Source organism: Hermetia illucens, chromosome 2 (genome assembly GCF_905115235.1).
Source record: "Hermetia illucens chromosome 2, iHerIll2.2.curated.20191125, whole genome shotgun sequence".
Lineage (NCBI taxonomy): Eukaryota > Metazoa > Arthropoda > Insecta > Diptera > Stratiomyidae > Hermetia > Hermetia illucens.
The window spans coordinates 101,892,097-101,912,917 of record NC_051850.1 but is presented as its reverse complement, the minus strand read 5'-3'; the positions used below and the strand labels follow the sequence as shown (position 1 = coordinate 101,912,917).

Here is a 20,821-nt window from a genome sequence, read left to right as displayed (position 1 = left end):
CAATGGGTTTAAATGTTCAGTACCAAATTCGGCCATGCGATTCTTTCTTTCTCCCCTCTCGACATGGAAATTTCACTTTGCTCTTCATTTGAACATCCAAGCAAATCACTAACAGACAAATTTCAGCTTTTAATGACTAAATCGAAAAACTTATAATGGCAAAAATTATGAACTCAGCTGCAACTAGCCACGTCAGAGAGAACCTTAAGCAAACTATAGGTGCGAAAAACGATAATATTGGAATGAAAATAGACGTTGCTTCGAAGTCAGTTTTTCCTGGGCGGGTAGCTGTTGTTTACTGTTGATAGTGAAAATTTCAATACGATTACATTCCAATTAAATGGAAAATTATTTGAAATAGCAGAGAAATTATAATCCAGAAGCAGACTAAACCGAGACTTACCTTACATATCAACTGGTGTCGCTTTCCACTTAATCGTCCAGCACAATTCATTCTGGGGGAGAACATATAATCGATTGGGTTTAGTCTGCAATTTGCAATTAACGTTCCACCACAAGTGACTTGTAAGACAATATCGGGCCATAAATCCTGCAATCTTTGCCTTGTAAGCGATTCTATCTCTTTCATTATAATTGCCAGGTCATTGTAGACGAGTCGAACATTTGCCAGGTAGTTTTTCCTGCTCGATTTTAATATTTTGCGAAAGTGGTCGAAAGACAGTATAAGTGCATCCTAGGAGTAGAAGAAATTTACGATTTCATTTGTACGGTCGGTGTTGAATCTAGAATTTGAAATCCATAAAATATCTCTGTGCCTAATTTTGTACTCAAATAGGATAACTGCAAGTGGTGGAAACTTTTCTCTTGCATCACAAGAGCGGGGAGAGTATCTACGTGCATGTTGCATTAGCCTAGCCCTATAGTTGGGGCTTAAGCAAATACTTAAAGTCTTCCCTGCTTGCCGTAAGAGACGACTAAAGAAGATGAAAATTTGTGCAAATTTTTGAAATTTTACTGCTACCGAAATATTAAAAGCGCCTCGATCAATTCAAACAAACAAACTAATCTACAAAGAAAGGCTAGATGGGAACTCTGTAGTCTACATAAATGTCTTACCAAATAATCCGTGATGTACCTTATCCTCTCTTTATCCCAGTCTGTTAGTTGTTTAAAGCCGGAATACTCAATGTGTCCTCGTTCCTGCACAACCTTCTCCTGGAACGATGAAATAATCGCCCTCAGACACTTTGCATGGACTGCCTCGTTTTTGTCATATTTGATTTCAAATAATTTATAATTATAAAGTTGTCTTCTCTGAAAGGATGTAAAAATAATTTAATTAAACTTTTTTCATATACAACTCATTATGATTGAAGTAGATCTAATTTTTATGAATGATGAAGTGGATAAGCTTTGGATTCGAAACAAACTTTCGCTAAAACCCTTAAGGAGTAGACCATAATATAACCATCTACGCCGTTTTCGCGTATGGGAGTAACCAATTATACCCCTTCATCAAAGGTCCTCTTGACTAGAATAGTTGAGTTTGTGTTAAAGAACTATAAAACTCTAGTCAGACGTCCCGGGGAGTCCTCGGGTGATGCCGCCTAGATAGTTTTCTTGTGTGTGTTTCTTCATCTAATCCCTGCAGAAAGCGGATGCATCCGAAAGGTTTATCTTAGATACATCTATTTATTTCCTCCTCACTTCTTAGGAGAGCAAACATGGATCGGTTGCCGAGAATGTTGCGTGTGTTTGCTTCCACCAAACTGCCCATAGCAGAATTTTGAAGGATAATGTGTTCATTTATTCCATTGCAATTAATCCGAAATGAATCTTTAAGGAAGCGCTGCCTCCCGCAGGGATGTGCGAAGGGATAAACAGCTGTGCAATATCCATTGTTGTGACAGATGCTGTCACGTGTGCTCGCAACCACGTGAGCGCACACCATGCGCGGAAATTTGTTCGAAGGTGTGTGACTCCATAAAATTTCAAAAAATCTCCGGTGTATAGCCTTCTTGGTACAAGTTTATGCTGAGTTAAAAGGACTAAAGTCCTATACAAGCAAAAGGAGAGACCAAGTTTTCTCTCCTGATGCAACTAAACCTATTGAATATGTATGGACGCTGGAAGTTTCAAAAGTACATATCGTCCAAGGAAGTATATAATGAAATATTTGATGCTGATACATACTACCCGCTAGAAGATGAACTTTACTTAGAACAACAGCCCGATTAACAGGTTTCCGGCACTTCATTCCAATAGACTGGTAAAAAAAGAAGAGAACTATTTTGCTCATGTTCACGGCAAATTGAAATGAAAGTATTCTGGAAACAAGTATGGAAACCGAAAACTGGACTCTTCAGGTATGAAAGGTTTTGTGTGTGATATTTGTCTTATTTCAACCGAGCTCACAATGCTTTCAAACTAAACCCTTACAGTGCAGTAAATCTGTACAGAACCGAAACTTGAATCTATTGACCTTGTTAATAATAGTGCGATTTCCACTAAAATTGATAGCATCATCCTTTATAATATAATATAATAATCATTGGCGCAACAATCTATATTGGATCAGGACCTTGAAGTGTGTTAGAGCTCTTCATTCAAGACCTTAACAGTACACTACAGGATTACAGTACCCTGTAGAAGACAATGTGGGCAGCATTGCGCTCACCCTCCACTGCTTTTTATGATTTTAGGATTCATTAAAAGGAAGCTTCGCATAGGGACAGTTTCCTGTTTTTTCCAGATTTTTCGATTGGATAATTTCTGAGAATGGTACCGTTAGTAATTGCCCACTTTTCAGCCACCGCACTCCCCACTTTACAACTAATATCAAAGCTAATACCGACTACCCACCATTCCTCTCCTCTCCCCCTTAAACTTAAATAAATACGTTACGTATGGGAAACATTTTGCGGCCTAGATATTGTATACAGGCGTTATCATAGATTTTCTTTTCATAAGGCCTCTTCTGGCAAATTCCTTTTCAGATTTAAGTAATGCTTCCTTCCCAGATTTTAGCAATTCTTCGTATATTCTATTTCGTTCCCCCAGCGATGCACGTGTCGTAAATTTTAGTTTTTTTTTTTCCTTTTATCTTTTCCTTTTCAAATAATTTTCTTTTCATAGATATTGCCAGATACAGATCTTACAATTTCGGCTTATTTCTTTCACAAGAACGTCGACTAGAGCCATATCAGACATCACCTGATGTGCTTCTACAAGCGATACAAATCCTCAAAGCTATCAGAGAGTTAATCTGGGGCTCCAATTCAATTCAGGCACCCCCAAGAGCTTAGTTTGCCATCATTCATCACCCCCAGATATCTAATAGACACTTATCATCCAGGCTAAGCCAGGCTCCTTTTACTAAGATTTCACCGCTCACACCGAATTTGTCGCGTAGACCTCTACACGTGCTGGATGCTACGTTCCAAGAACAATAACCAAATTATTCGCAAAGCAGACAACTCTCCAGAGATGACAAGTACAGCACTCGAATATGTATTCCGAGAGGAAATTCGCGAACAAACTCGATGGATACCCAGCGGGGGCCTATCTCCATCAATGACACTACAATTGCACAGCTGACGGGGTCGTATACGTTTTTATCATTCCACGCCAACGCGGCTAAGTACCCGTCAGGATACTCATTGAATCTTTTGCCAGATTTACCACCATGCTTATTACATTCACAGTGGACTAGGCCCTCCAAAACCTATATTTGCAGTCGACAGATCATTGCTGTTTTTGACAATGGGTAGCAGTCTGCTGTAGATGACTTTCTCTATCGCCTCCACCGTATACACATCGGGAGATATGATACTATGTTTCCAGGTGGCCTGTTGCTTTGGGAACCAGCATAAGCTTTTGCTTTTTTCCACTGGGTAGAAAATATTTCTTCCCTTAGACAAGTCTTGAAGGGTGGAAGCCTAGTTTTCATTGCTACTTTCAAAACTTTGTTGGGATTTCCATTCAAACTCAACATTATTGTCATCGATTCTACCGCTCTAATTGAACATACGCAGTACTCCTTGAACATACACAGTACTCCTTGAACGTCTCACCATAGGGTCAAAGCTCTTACTGTACAAGACTATGATCTTGCCAGTCTCGCCTCGGAAACTTGGGTTCTAAGCAAGAAAAGTTGCGAACTCTTGGCCGCGTTCGAGAGAAGAATCCTCTGAAGAATTTTTAGCCCCCTACATGAGGATGGACGATTCCGTAGCCTACACAATGACGAAATCTATGAGCGATACCATGACCGTCCGGTTGTGGATAAAATCCGGCTCAATAGGTTACGGTGGGCGGGTCACTTAATCCGTATGGATGAAGATGATCCCACCCGGAGAGTCAAGGGCAATATCTATGGTAGAAAAAGAAGACGAGGCAGACCCTGCCTAAGATGAAGCGATGGCGTGGGCCAGGACGTCAGACAGCTTCTAGGGATATCGAATTGGTGGACCTCGGCGCAAAGCCGGGATGTCTGGGGTTCCTTATTAAGGCAGGTCTAGACCAGATACCGGTTGTTGCGCCGTTGATGATGATGAGTACTCCTTGAACTAGGCCACCTCTTGTTTTCGGCTGTTTTAGTGATGCGGACACAGATTGGAAACAATTTCTTTCGCAATGCGCGGAAATCTCAGTCCTCGTAGTCCCTTTATTACCACTCTATGAGCCCAACCTCAAGGGTTTATATCAAGATCCTGGCATAGCTGTTTGGAGCAGAATTAAGACGAAATACAAAAGAAATAACAAGAAGAAAACAGAGATTGTCTGTAGAGCCTATAATTCACAAACATTAAAGGTTTTGTGCGTTTTTTGTGTAAGAATAGGTGAATCCAGAACTGTTCCATTTCCACGTAGTTCATAATATAGTATATGCATTTCGCATTCCAGAGTACTCGCTTTAGCGTGATATTGACATTCAGTGTAATCCATCACAGTAAATTTATAGAAAAAGATGACTCCGAATTACTATAACTTTGTTAGAAATAGTACAATTTTCAGCTTGATGCTTTACAACATAGCCTGCACTACTACTAAATCTTATGATTTTAGGATGAATTAGGGAGTTGTAGTAGTTAGTAATATACTATTATTAACTTAATTTGAGCAGATACCGTTAAGAAGGGTATTTTGAGGCCTAGATACCGTTTAGAAGCAGTTTCGTGATTTTTGTCAGGTTTTCGCTGTTGGGTAGCTCCTGAGAAGCACATCCTCCTGTGAAGCAAGTGACCACTTTCCAAAGTAAACCGCTCCTCTACAACTAATGTCAAAACTAATACTGAATTCAGAAATTACTAATCGAGACTATTCATTTGATCCTTGACATGACTATATTTTTGGTGAAAAAAATTTCACATCAACCTCCCCTCGCCTTAACATAACGTAGAGTAAGATGAAAATCATAACATGCGTGGGCGTTGATAATTTCCACCTTCCCACCTAATTTCGTGAAAATTGGTGAAACCGTTTCTGATAAAAGTGCGTATGACAAACAGACAGGCGATATTGGCGGAAATCGGGGCACCGCAAAAATAGGTGGTATATCCATCCACAGTTGCTGTGCAACACCAAGTCTTACGAGAGATAAGTTCAATCTATGATGAAGAGGCTAGCAATGGATGCAAGCGACCATAACTCTAATAACTGGCCCTTTCAACGCGTGGGCTGAACAATGGAGCAGCCGAGAAACGACCGCAAGAGGACGTGTATTACTCGAAGCTCTTTCCCGTCTGAATTTGATACTTGCATACGCACACTGAATGCGACAACATTTTCCAAAAGAGGGAAATGGAATCTGGTAGCGATAAAATTCGCATTTGCAAGCGATATTTTAATTAAGGATTTTCAGTGAAGACTATGGACACAGTTATCACCGGTCCATCATTTTTAAAATCATGCAAGGTGAAAGAATAAATTGGCAGTTGAAAAATGGGTTTACCAGTTTGACGAGGAAACTCAAAGAAATTTTCCAGCAAAGCACAACTCTCGAAGGAAACGCAGATGATAAACCTTCACAAATCGACGAAAAGCTATGACGAGCATGCGAGTACTGAACTTTTGGTGGAACTCTGAAATCGCGGAATGCCGCAAGGCCTGTCTCAGTCAGTAAAACAGAAACCGATCTGGATACGAGCAATTACATAAAGAGTATAAAGAAATCATCATCATCAACGGCGCAACAACCGGTATCCGGTCTAGGTCTGCCTTAGTAAGAAGCGCCAGACTGCGCCTAGGTCCACCAATTTGATATTCCTAAAAGCTGTTTGGCGTCCTGACCTACGCCTTCCAGCCAGGGTCTGCCCCGTCTTCTTTTTCTACCATAGATATTGCCCTTATATACTTTCCGGGTTGGATCATTTTCATCCACACGGAGTAGGTGACCCGTCCACCACAACCTGTTGAGCCGGATTTTATCCACAACTTGACGGTTATGGTATCGCTCAGATTTCGTTGTTATATAGGCTACAGAATCGTCCATCTTCATGTGGGGGCCAACAATTCTTCGGAGGATTCTTCTATCGAATGTGGTCAAGAGCTCTTCTTGCTAAGAACCCGAGTCTCCGCGGAATACATGAGGATTGGCAAGATTATTGTCTTGTACAATAAGAGCTTTGACCCTATGGTGAGACGTTTCGAGCGGAACAGTTTTTGAAAGGTGAAATAGGCTCTGCTGTCTCACAGTTATAGTCTCCTATCTTTATTCTTCCCGTTTGACCAGTGCGATTTGATGTTGTTGTTTGGTTGGTTTTCGGTGCTGACGTTGCCACCATATATTTTGTTTTGCCTTCATTGATGTGCAGCCTAAGATCTCGCGCCGCCTGATCGATCTGGATGAAGGCAGTTTGTATGTCTCGGGTTGTTCTTCCCATGATGTCGATATCGTCAGCATAGGCCAGTAATTGGGTGGACTTAAGGAGGATCCACAACCAGGCGGTAGTGGTATCGCTAAAATATTTCGTCGTTATGTAGGCTACGGAATCGTTCATCCCCATGTAGGAGGCTGAAAATTCTTCGGAGGATTCTTCTCTTGAACGCGGCCAAGAGTTCGCAATTTTTCTTGCTAAGAACCTAGGTCTCCGAGGAATACATAAGAACCGGCAAGATCATAGTCTTGTACAGTAAGAGCTTTGACTCTATGGTGAGACGTTTCGAGCGAAACAGTTCCTGTAAGCTGAACTAGGCTCTGTTGGCAGCCAACACAACAACCGTGCGCAGATTTTATCATAGTAGCGGTTATTGGTTATCATTTTCCACCCTAGATAGGGGAAGTTTTCAGCGGTGTCAAAGTTCTATTCTCCTATCTTTCTTCCTCCCGTTTGACCAGTTCGGTTTGATGTTGCCGATTGGTTGGTTTTCGATGCTGACATTACCACCATATACTTTATGTTGCCTTCATTAATGTGCAACCCAAGATCTCGCGCTGCCTGCTCGATCTGGATGAGGGTAGAGTGTACATCTTGGGTTGTTTTTCCCATTATGTCAACATCGTCAGCGTAGGTCAGTAGATAGGTGGACTTGAAAAAGATGAGATCTCTTTCATTGACATCTGCATAGCGAATCACTTTCTTCAGGGCCAGATTAAAGAGGACGCATGATAGGACATCCCCTTGTCTTAGACCGTTGTTGATGTTGAATGGTCTCGAGAGTGATCCTGCTGCTTTTATCTGGCCTCGCGCATTGGTCAGAACCAGCCTAATCAGTCTTATCCGTGTATAATTTTAACTTGATTCTGCTGTTATAGTCTATGAAAAGATGGTACAAATACAAAGAAATCCCCACAAAAAAAAATAATACCACTAATCTAAACACCGTCCCGGAGTTCCCATTAAAAGTAAGGAGGAAATCTTAGAAGCCGCGAAGAAAAAAGAAATAAAGCGTCTAGCTGGGATAGCATCCTCAACAAAGCTCTTGAGGCAACCATCAAAAGGGCACAAAATATATTTGTCGATGCATTTACCACATGTCTTAAAGAAGGAGCATTTCTCCAACAGGAAAAGAAGCAGAAACTAATACTTATTCCTAAACCAAACAAACTTCTGGTTGAACCTTCGTTGTACAAGCCGATATGCCTTCTCAACAATATTGATAAAATGCAAACTATTCGAACGAACAGTCTAAAACACTTCTGGCTGTTGACAAGGAAGGTGGTTTCATTAGGAATCAGTTCGGATGTCAAAAATGGAGGTCTACGATCAATGCAGTTACCCTGGTAATTATTATATCAAACGCCACAATTGACGAGAACAAATGATGTGCAGTGATAACGTTCAAAGGGTAGTATAGGTTCCAGGGCGAATAGTCGATTGGTACTTACGATGGAGCATAAAACCTGGGAGACGCCTGCGTTACCAACACCAACAGCTCTACTATTAAACCCTATTTCCACTTCCAAGGGGTCACCGCTGGGAGCTCTTTCATAATGAAAAGCTACAAACGGAAAAGGGCGAAAGCCAGTCTCCCGCGCCTAAAAACAGGACAAATTGTACCAACTGGTCCTTCAGGTTGGGGGTTGGGTAAGGCTGACAACCCTATACGGAAAACCAATGTTACGAAGCCACAGAAGCAGCCTCGGACAGAATCGATTTTACAACGACAAACCCGGCAGCGACAACAGAATAATAATAATAATGTTTGTTGGAAGTACCGTGGGCCTCTAAAGATGGGACCACTTTCAACCAAATTGCCCACGTGCTGATCGAACGCCACCACCTCTCAGTCTTGATGAATGTCAGAACATATAGGGGGCCAATATAGACTCGGATGACTACCTCGTTGGCATGGTGCTCCGAGCTCTAATAACAACATCACCCACCATCTTCTCTGACAATAAGATGAGAGTTAACACTGAACACATCCACAGCACAGCCCTCCGCAACACCTATAAAGGGGAAATGGATGCCGCAACTAACAGATGCCCTGGAGATGACGCATCAACAAATGATCTTCACAACCACCTGTAGAGCGTTATCATCGATACGGCCACAAATATATCGGCCCCAGCCGGAAGAAAGGTCGTAACAGCTAGTTCGACGATGAATGTAAGCTAGCAACGAAACGGAAGAATGCTGCATACCGAGTAATGGTGCATTTTCAAAGAACGCGGGCACGCACAGAGACCTACCAAGAACTCCGGCGAGCAGAGAAGCGACTTGACAGACGGAAGAAGGAAACCTGGGAAAACCAACAGGTCTGTAAACTCGAAAAGTACAGGGAGCAACTGTATCAGGCACACAAGTTTTCCCAACATGCTCATCCTGCCGAGACAAAGGCTTTTTAAAGCCGCCTATGACAGCATAGCCAGGGTAAAACAGTATACGTCCATGAGAGAATTTGGTATCCGAACGGAATTAATAAGAGTGACTAGGCTGAACCTGACCGAGGACAGATAAAAGCAGCAGGATCACTCTCGAAACCATTCGACATCAACAACGATCTAAGGCAAGGGGATGCCCTATCATGCGTCCTCTTCAATGGAGTATGGAGTATGGAGAAAATGACTCGCGATGCAGACATAAATGCGAGAAGCACCATCCTCTTAAAGTCCACCCATCTACTGACCTACGCAGATGATATTGACATTATGGGAAGAACAGCCCGAGATGTACAGTCTACCTTCATCCAGATCGACCAGGCGGCGCGAGTTCTTGGGCCGCACATTAATGAAGGCAGGACGAAACACATGGTACCAACATCAACGCCAAAACCAAAGAACGAACAACATCGAATCACACTGGTCAAATGAAAACAATAAAGATAAAAGACTACAACTTTGAGACGGTTGAATTTCTCCTATCTAGGGTCGAAAATCACAACCGATAACAGCTATGACGATGAAATCCGCGCACGGTTGTTGTCAGCCAACAGAACCTATTTCAGCTTACAAAAACTGTTTCGCTCGAAACGTCTCACCATGGGATCAAAGCTCTTACTGTACAAGACAATGATCTTGCCAGTGCTCATGTATTTCTCGGAGACTTGGGTTCTTGGCAAGAATAATTTCGAACATTTCGATCAGGACACTAGACAGCTTTTAAGGATATGGAATTGATGGAACTCGGCTCAAAACCGGCGTGTCTGGAGTTCCTTATTAAGGCAGGCCTAGACGGGATACCGGCTGTTGCGCCGTTGATAATGATGGTGATGATAGCATTCGATGAATTCCTAATAAACTTAGGTGGACCGAAATGCCTGATGCGTATCGTTGCCGACTTCTTAATCGATAGACTTTTGCACGGCGGATCAGATGAAGAACTGAAATCACATCGAATGCCATACGCAGTTCCTCAAAGGTCTACCCTAGAGCCAATCTTGCAGATAATTATGTATAACGAAATAATGACGTCAAATCTTCCTACTGACGTAGCTCACATTGTTTTCGGGAAAGACATTGGATATTTGAAAAATTCAGCAGCCTGTGTAATAGTAGGAATGATCCCCGATTAATATTCTGGCGAGAATCGGACAATGTCTATACGATCGAACGTACCTCGCCGAAGAATCTTCTACCAGTCAGGCGAATCAGAAAAAGGATGGCCACGCACAGAATAATATGGGATATTCGGAGATATACCTAGATCGAGCGGCCACACACAAAGGTAGGAGTAGTTTTATTTTCATATTCAGGTTTAGCTCGCGTATTGGTTCGGCCAAACTTGTCTCTTTTGTGCAAATTTATTGCTTTTTAAGACTTCAATTGTCAGTGCGGTACTAAATTGAATTGTCTGACAAACTAAATGCATAAACATTGCGAGCTAGGTGAAAACGGGACCAATCATATTAAGTCATTATAGTGCACTCGATCTATTTCCACTTATAGCAATTTTTAACTGGATCTGCAACTAAATATGAGTTGGCAAACATTTTATCACCCTCAATCTGGATATACTCTACAGGAAATTTAGGAAAATGGTCGAGTTGGACTTGAATTAGTTGACCATAATAAACCAAATCATAAGATTTTATAGCACGTTCGCTGGTCTTCCCGCAGGTTAACCATCTTCACCCATATATTGCACATTTCCCTAAAACAATTGTTTTTCTTGTTCCCCGTTTATATTATATTTCAAAATGTCACATTAACTTTATTTCAGTCAATCAGAGAAGGATTTGGGCGAAACTTTCCAGTGCCATGCTTTATTTCAAGCAATATATTCCTCATACAGAACTATATACTCGGTCCCTCAATGGGGTACTATTCTCTTTGGAATACAATATATGAGGGTAAAATTTTATCAAGGCGCAGCGCAACATTATAATTTGTTTTTCAAATTTTTCGCTAGGATAAGTTCTGAACACGAGACCTGTTACACTCTATGGTGCACACATTTTGAACTCTAACTTCTTTATGTTTCAACCGATAGTTATTGGGGCCAATTTGAAAAGCTACAAATTGAAGCTACTCTCCTTTTTAAATTCTATACAAGTTGGTGCCACTCATACGTATTACCGCAAAATTTCATGATAATAGGTTTTGCCATTTTCTAGAAAAATGTGTGACAAGCAGATAGATATTAAATTCACTTTGGGCATGTGTTTTATGTAATATTAAGAATACTGACCATAATTTCAGTTAAATCTTTCAAAATTTGATCTGCTTCAAATTTCAGTCTATAATCTGGAAAAAATCCACTCAGTCGAATTATCCCATGCGGGGATTCCTGTTTGAAATATTTGTAATTCGACGAATTCTTGTAACTATGTAAAAACGCTTCCACTAAGTTCGAACAATACTCTGGAAATGGAAAAAAAGGCTGGTCAAAACTCTATTGGCCAACAAATGCATATGTATTGAAATATTTACGCAAGTGTACACCAACCTCCGCATCTAAGTTTGAATTTAATATTGCTCGATGCAACTTGAATGAAGTCGCCGGTCCAAATCAAACCCACAATGACAAAATTTTCAACCGCCCAAAAAGAAGATTCTGATAAAGTAGGAACCCTCCTCGAAATTATGCAGCGAACAGGGCTCAAATGTTTTTGAAGTTTTTCGGTTTTTATTGATATCATTATTCGTCCAATATAATTGTTGGTATTGATGGGGTCGTACAGATGCAGGAAACTGGGCCCAAATGAAGGAAAACTACCTGCAGAGTCAAACACCTTTATTCTAGTGATTTCTACTTTTGTATCATTACCTGGGAACGTAATATCATCAAAATGTACTTCAAAGTTGCAAATGCATTTCCACTGTAGTAACTCGTTAGCTAGCACCTGTATAAGAAATGTACGGCACAAGGATGGAAATAACCAGCTAAGGGAAAATTGCTCATTCCATTCGGGATGAGTGCAACTTTTCGCGACTTTCGTTTTGCCCTACGAAAAATAAGTTATGTATATAAAGTTATTCTAATTATTCTTTTTCACTTCAGATTGAAAATACTTACGAGGAATCCAGCGAAAGATACTTGTACAATATAATCAGCTTTTTTGAGGAACATTCCTTTGTAAACAGTTATATAATGACGTACGTTCTCGATATCGGAGCTTTCAAAGTCTGGTTGGAGAAGATTTCTGAAGAATAGATTATAAAATATGAATTCGAAGAAAAAATGTGGAACCATATTTTCATATCACTAATATAATTTTCTATGACACTTTTCATTTCGCTACTGCAGGCAACTCACCCCCAACACAGAGAAAAAGTATCGGCAGATAGGATTTCGGTTGTCGATATCGCTCGACTCTACGGCTTCCTTGTTGATAGCTTGGCAATTAATGCTACAATTATTATTGAAAAAGGAGGTGTGGAGCACATCATTTCCTAGAACACTGGTAATGAACGTGCAAAATGCATTACGGAGAAACAAGCCCTATCACCACGTTTGGGTAATGGGACATGCACTTGAATTTCGGGAGTGAGAGTTGGATTCATTTAGATGGAGTCATCGAGTTTAGATCTCCAATGTCAGGGGTGTTGTAGGACATAGGTCTGGCAAGCTTCATGAACTCCCTGGAAATTAATAAGAAACAGAGTTCTAGCCTGGAGTCATCAAGTCTAGGAGGCTAGAAAGCAATTATCAAGACGAAATACACGACATTCGGTGGAGGTGTCACTATTCTACACTGGTCGCCCAGGTAAGGCTAACTATGAGTTGAAATAGCGTATTTACAAAGGAACCGTAAGTTAGCTATAATGGAGCTATTTACTTATTTAAGTGAATTTGCTCGATATCAAGACCACATTTTCGTCTATTTAATGCGTAATATTCTTAAATTTTCCACAATTATGTCCATTTTTACATGTCATTTGAAAGCTAACATAATCAGGCAACTTTTATCAACTTTGCAGCTTTGCAACTTTAAAGTATCTTCTTCAAAATTTAAACAGGTATATCCATTTATAAGAAATTTTATGTAGTTTCCGAAAGTGATACCAAATCTGGGATTAAATAATTGAGAGAGTAGGAAATTGTGATTTTTTGGAAAGGTCAAGATTTTTGATACTATTTACGAAAAATGCTATAACTGTGTAACGGTAAAGAACAGAATGCACACAAGTGGTACTACATACCATTAAAATTTGTACGATCATAAACGGAACACCCTGAATACCGATTCCCAATAATAAGGTTTGGACGCATAATATATATATAATACAGAGACCGTTGAAACTGGCAAGGGGTATAAACTGCACCTACCCATATGCAATGGAACAAAAGTGTGGAACATATACCCCAGGTGCCAGACCAGTTGGAAACTGAAAGACTGGAAAATCTACTTTGGAGACTGGAAAATCCATCCTCTCAGGTGGTCAAAGGGTAGTATAGGTCCCAGGGCGAAAAGTGGATTGGTACCCATGATGGAGCATAAAACCTGGGAAACGCCTGCTGAACCAACACCAACAGCTCTGCTATCAAACCTTATCTCCACCTCCATGTGATAACCACTGAGAGGTCTTTCTTAACGAAAAGCCGCAGACGGAGAAGGATGAAGGCGAGTCTCTCGCGCCTAAAAACGAGACAAATTGTACCAACAGGTCCTTCAGATTGGGGTTGAGTAGGGCTGGCAACGCTACACGGGAAACAACTTGTTATGAAGCCACAAAAGGAGCCTCGAACTGGATTGACTACACAACGACGAACACGACAACAACAAGGGAATAACGATTTGCGCATTTGCTCATGGAAAGTACGCCACCTGTTCACACAGAATGTTGCCCAGCAGCTAACTGATACCCTGTCCCAATATAGGGCTGATGCAACAGCGTTGCAGTAGATGCGTTTGGGCAAGGGCCCGTTTACTGGAGAAGAGTCACTACACCATAATATATTACAGTGTCCATCCAATAAACAATGTGCTCGGAGTAGGTTTCTTAGTCAGCCAAAAAATGAAACCTGCTGTTATTGGCTTTGAAAACATAAGAAAAAGGCTATGCACTCTGCGCTTGTGAGGCAAATTTAGAAATACAAGCCTCATTGACGTTCACGCCCCTACAGAGGAGACTGCAGAGTCGGAGAAGGATACCTTCTACTAGGCAGTAGAAAAAACCCTCGAAGTCTATCCCAGGTATGATATCGAAATTTTACTTGGGAATATGAACATCCAAGTAGCGACGGAGCCCGTATTCAGGCGATACATTGGTTCCCATAGCTTATATCAAAATAAAAATGGTAATGGACTGCGGATCATTCAATTAGCAGTGTCACACGAAATGGTTGTTGGAAGTACCTGGTTTGCGCGGAAAGCGGTCCACAAACAATCGTGGGCCCTTTAGATGGGACCACTTTCAACCAAATTGACCATATGTTGATCAAACGACGCCACCTCTCGACCTTGATGAATATTAGAACATATAGGGGCGCCAATATAGACTTGGATCTCTATCTCTCTGGCATGGTGCTCCGAGCTCGAATAACAACACCACTCAGAATCCCCTCTGATAATCAGGTGAGAGTTAACACAGAAGCCATCCACAGCACAGCCCACCGTAACACTTATAAGGGGAAATGGATACCGCAATAACCGCAGTTAACAGAGATCCTGGAGATGAAGCATCAACAAATGATCTTCACAATCACCTGAAGAACGTTATCATAAATACGGCAACAAACATACTTGGCCCCAGCCGCAAAAGGAGCCGGAACGACTGGTTTGACGATGAATGTAAGCTAGCAAGGGAACGGAAGAATACTGCATACCGAGTAATGCTTTATTCTCAAAGGACGCAGGCACGCGCAGTGACTTCACAGACGGGAAAAGGAAGCCTGGGAGAACCAAAAGGTCTGTGAACTCGAAAAGTAGAGGGAGCAACCGCACCAGGCGCGCAAGTTTTACCAACAAGTCAGCATGATGAAGCCTTACACACATCGATGTTCATCCTGCCGAGATAAAGAGGGAAATCTGGTTCTCGACAGAATGGGCATATTAGAGCGATGGGTTTAGTACTTTGATGAACTGCTGAACAATCATAACATCGGCGAGTTGGAGGTCCCGCCAACTGAAGACGACGGACTAATACTGCCACCACCAAGTATAGAAACATTTTTTTGCAATTCATCGGCTTAAAAATCATAAGTCGCCAGGAGCCGATGGGATTACAGCCGAATTGATTAAATATGGAGGCAACCAATTATGCCAGGCGGTTCATCAACTTACGCTCAAGGTGTGGGATAGCGAATCAATGCCTGACGACTGGCAACGAGACATTATTTGTTTCATATATAAAAAGGGAAATATCACACAGTGCAACAATTATACAGGTATCACGTTGCTGAGTACCATCTGTAAGATATTCTCCGCTATCTTGCCAGGCCAGATAGCCCCATACGACCACAACATCATTGGACAATACCAAAGAGGCGTCCGCTTTAACCTGGCCCTCGAAAAAATGATCCATGATGCTGAGGAAAATTTGAGGGATACGACCCTCTTTAAGTCCACCCAACTACTGGCCTATGCTGACGATATCGACATCACGGGAAGAACGACCCGAGGCGTACAAACTGTCTTCATCCAGATCGACCAGGTAGCGCGAGATCTTGGGTGGCACATCAATGAAGGCAAGACAAAATATATGGTGGCAATGTCAGCACCGCAAACCAACCAACCAAAAACATCAATTCGCACTGGTCAAACGGGAAGAATAAAGATATTGATAATTTCACCTAAGGTCGAAAATCACAATCAATAACAGCTACGACGATGAAATCCGCGCACGGTTGTTGGCTGCCAACAGAGCCTATTTCAGCTTACAAAAACTGTTCCGCTCGAAACGTCGCTTTGACCCTATGTCGCAAAGCACTTACTGTACAAGACTGCGATCTTACCAGTCCTCATGTATTCGTCGGAAACTTGGGTTCTTAGCAAGAAAAATTGCGAACTCTTGGCCGCATTCGAGAGAAGAATCCTCCGAAGAATTTTTGGCCCCCTACATGAGGATGGACGATTTCTTAGCTTACATAACGACGAAATCTATTAGCGATACAATGATCTGACTCAATAGGTTACGGTGGGCGGGTCACTTAATCCGTATCGATGAGGATGATCCAGCCCGGCAAGTCTTATAAGGACAATATTTATGGTAAAAACAGAAGGCGAGGCAACCCCCCACTTTCTTCCTTTATGTATACTTGCTCTGCCCTGAATTTCAATACCACCAAAAACTCCTTGGGCCGCGATCTCTTCCTTTGCAACCATCCCAAGCGCCACCTCTCTTTATTTCCTGGTACATCCCCGTATGTAAAAACCGACGCTCACCATCCCGCGGTTGAATTCGAAGCGGAGCTCCCTCGTTCAAAACCCAAAACCAAGCGTAAACCCACTAAGTTCAACTTCCGCAAAGCCAATTTTGACGGTCTGAACTCAGCTTTAGCGTCTTTCAACTGGGTACATATATTAAGTATTTCATCGTGTGATCAAGCTCTTAACACCTTCTACAATATCCTCTCTGATCTCCTCTCCTGTTATGTCCCTTCTTCCGCTCCCTGCCTACGTTCTTACCCAACTTGGTTCACAACGGAACTTCATATTAACATCCGCTTGAAACATACACCGCGGAAGAAGTTTCGGGCTTCTAAAAATGACGCCGACCTTGCTCACCTTAAAGCTATACGATCTACTGTGAAGTCAATGGTCAGAAAAGCGCGTAAAAGGTACCTATTGAGCGTCGAAGCCGCCCTTGCCCGCGGTAACTTAAAACCCTTTTGGTCTCACGCTCGCAACTTTCATAATCCAACTCAATCTGTCCCTTCTTCTATCAGCTTCGCTGACTCCACTGCCAACTCCCCACAACAATCCTGCGACCTTCTCTGCACCTACTTTTCTTCAGTGTTTTCTCCCTCGAGCCCTTCACCCTCTACACCTTTCACAGCCACAAACTCCTCCGAATCACTAGCCATTCCTCTCCTTACGCCTTCCTTGGTTGAGTTCCTCATTGGTAACCTTAACCCCAATGTCGGACCTGGCCCCGATGGGCTTCCTAATCTCTTCCTCCTTAACTGTAGAAAACACATTTCCCTCTCCCTGTGTATAATCTACAACAAAAGTCTAGACGAATGCTACTTTCCCCGTCTCTGGAAAGAGGCCCTTATCATTCCTATCCTCAAGAGCGGAGACCCTTCCCTTGCTGTGAACTACCGCCCCATTCCCCTTCTCTCCTCTTGTTCCAAAATCCTAGAAAGATACGTCAACGGCTGGTTGACCGCGCACTTCGGTCACCTCATTGTCAAAGAGCAGCATGGTTTTGTGAAACATAGATCAACGGCTTCAAATCTTCTGGTCTTTACCAACTTTGTTGCTAAACGCTTGAATTCACGACAGGAGGTATATGCTCTTTATACTGATTGCTCCAAAGCCTTTGATACCGTTGACCATAACATTCTCCTCTCTAAACTTTCTTCGCTAGACTTCCCTTCCTCAGTCATCTCCTGGCTTTCCTCCTATCTCTCATACCGTTCGTGCAAAGTTTCTTTTCATGGTCACTCATCTGGTTCCTTCTCTCCTTCCTCTGGTGTTCCGCAAGGCTCTACACTTGGCCTCCTACTCTTCCTGTTTTTTTATCAATGATCTCGCCTCCATCCTCACCTGTCCGTATTTGCTTTACGCAGACGACCTTAAATTATTTGCCTCTGTTTCGTCTCCATTGGACTGTGCTCTCTTACAATCCAACCTTGATAATTTAGCCCGTTGGTGTTCGGTCAACAAGCTAACACTGAATGTCAACAAATGCCACTGGATGCGCTATTCCCTCAATCCCTCCCTATCATCCTTTTCCTATTCTCTCAGTGGTCAACCCCTTTCACTACTGACCTCCTTCAAAGACCTGGGTGTAATATTCGACGATAAACTTCGTTTCAATTCCCACTTCGTTGACATCATCAATAGAGCTTCCAAAATATCTGGTTTTATCCTTCGTTCCTCGTCCGACTTTACCTCAATCCAGCCCTCCTTAACACTCTTCAATTCCCTTGTCAAAAACATCCTTGAATATTGCTGTGTAGTGCGGTCCCCCTACCGCATCCGTGACGGCCGCGCTCTTGAAGCTGTACAACGCAAATTCACCCGGACCCTCTTTTACAAAAAGAACCTTCACGGGTTGATTATCCGTCACGACTCCGCACCCTCAATCTCTCCTCCCTACAGCAACGCCGTATCTTCCTTGATATGTGTACTCTTTTCAAACTCTGCAATGGCCTGATGGACTGCTCCGCCAACTCGGATATTACTTTCCGTATCGCCTCGTCTCATAACACACGTAATGCGGACATTTTTGATGTACCCTTCGCCGAGCTCGAGATTTACTTTCACTCTCCGATCCCGAGGTTTTGCCGGTCCTACAATGCCCTACAGCTTGGTTCCTTTGACTCTATGTCCCTCTCTAGCTTTAAGTGCAAAATATGCCATTTACTTGCTCCTCCCTCTGAGGACAATATGTAATAAGAAATTTGCTTTCTGTGTATTGTCCTCATTAAATAAACATAACCCAAACCTCAAAAAAAATATCACTAACATCAAAGGAAGGAAAACCAAAAACTATAAATCCAAACACTTCAGGAAATTGAAAATAAGAAATTGCACGAAAAGCTCAACAAGCTAGGGAAACTTACATTACAGCTTAGTTCGCAAATTAAATAACTAGAACAGGAAAACGAAAACAACTCAGGCTAGTTCCGGGAAAAGTGATAAAGCGAAAAAATTCAATGAAAAGGGAGAATCAATAATCAGTAAGCGCAAAAGATGCGAAGGTTCCAATCACACAAAAAGATATTGCAATCGAAATCCAAGCAGCATAAAATATGCTGGTAACCATGAATATTCAAAATGTTCAAACAACAGAGCTTCCCAGGCAAAATGTGTAAATTGCAAAGGCCAACACATAACCAATTACAGAGGCTGGGAAGTAGCGAAAGAATTGCAGAAGCTAAAGCCTAAAGGACCGCTTCCTCTAAAATTGACTGCTTCAGAAAAACGAAAACTGTGCCACACTAAACCAACCCAACGCCTGTTGTTAGATCCGAGAAAATAGAATACTCGCAGGTGGTAAGGCAAGGTGAGTATGCGTGAGCGTTCACAGTTCCCATCTTTCCACCAAATTTGGTGTTAATCGCTGCTACAGTCGCCGAAAAAAATGAGTGTGACGGACAGACAGGCAGACGGAGAGACAGACAGTCAGACAGTAAACCGATTTTATAAGGTTTTGTTTTACACAAAACCTTAAAAATCAACCTACGGTAACGGAAAAATACGTGCTCAAAGTTTTTAACGATGTTTTTCATTCAAGAACGAATGTATTTTTAAACTTTATTTTATATATTAATTTATTATTTTATGAAGCATATTTTGAATAGAATAAGATGTGTAATTTCAATTTTTGAAAAAAGTTGTCATAAAGTAATCGCTTTCATTCTTGCCCCTTTCATCTATATTTTGAGCGGAAAAGCATGGAGCCAACAATTCAAAAAATCAAATCCATTGTAAGTCATTCCAGGTGGAACCTTCGATTATGGCCGTGCATAAAAATCCAATCATTGTTCAATTCGCCGCAAGAATGAGGTAGCATAAATCCCGATAATAAATTACACTAGTTGACACTGCAGTCATTACACTCACGACCTTGAATATGATACAGCAGTCCAACCTTTGACACTCCATTCAATTTGCTCTTTCGCGAATCAGAATGTTACGTAACAGTTTTTTCCAATGTTAATGGCTTTCGAGTCGGTCGAAAAGCAGTCGGTTTTGCATGCCTAGACATACAACATCCTAATGTAACATAAATAAAACGTAGAAAAAAAATTCATTGTCCACCACAAAACATTTCTACCCGCACCTGTTGTGACTCCCAACTTCCACGAGTTGTCGGCCTAATCTGCGACATGCAGACGCCACTTTGAATGGATCTTCTCACACAATACGATCAAGCAGACGATCCTGCGTCATAGTTAACTTCCCCGGACGTCAGCTACTCTTCTTTCTTACAACAGGTTACATGCTACGGAATCGAACTGCGAGATGCTGAATTCCATAGCTACTATTCTCTGTTGAGGATGCTGGGAGTCTTGAGTCTGCATTCACTTAGTGACAGACCGGACCACTTGGAAAACAACTTACTTCCTGTGTTGTGGCCCACGAACATCTCTTTTTGGGTTAATCACTCAAGTTAATTAAATAAATTGACTAACGATTTCGTCCAGGGCAGAGGCAACACATCAGACGCTGGCTCAACTCTGCTCTGGGAGCAGCGTGATCGAAAGTAGCGACAGGTGGTTTCAAAAATTGAAACTACCCACCTAATTCTATATAAGATATGCTACAATATCATACGAGTATATTGTATAACATCTGACATTAATATTAGAGATACATTGACTTTTTAACGCAAAACATCTTTGAAACCTTTGAGCAC

At 41.8% G+C, this 20,821-nt stretch overlaps 1 protein-coding gene across 1 annotated transcript; it reads right to left on the bottom strand.

Annotated features, from left to right (window-relative positions):
* Positions 1 to 878: 878 nt before the first annotated feature.
* On the bottom strand, positions 879 to 20,355 carry LOC119648513 (otoferlin-like). The gene is made up of 7 exons (XM_038050282.1): positions 20,324 to 20,355; positions 12,363 to 12,489; positions 12,114 to 12,291; positions 11,793 to 12,062; positions 11,535 to 11,707; positions 1,078 to 1,275; positions 879 to 935 (listed from the first exon to the last, which is right to left on the bottom strand). The coding sequence occupies exons 1-7, from the start codon at positions 20,353 to 20,355 to the stop codon at positions 879 to 881; spliced, it is 1,035 nt and encodes a 344-aa protein (XP_037906210.1).
* Positions 20,356 to 20,821: the final 466 nt, after the last annotated feature.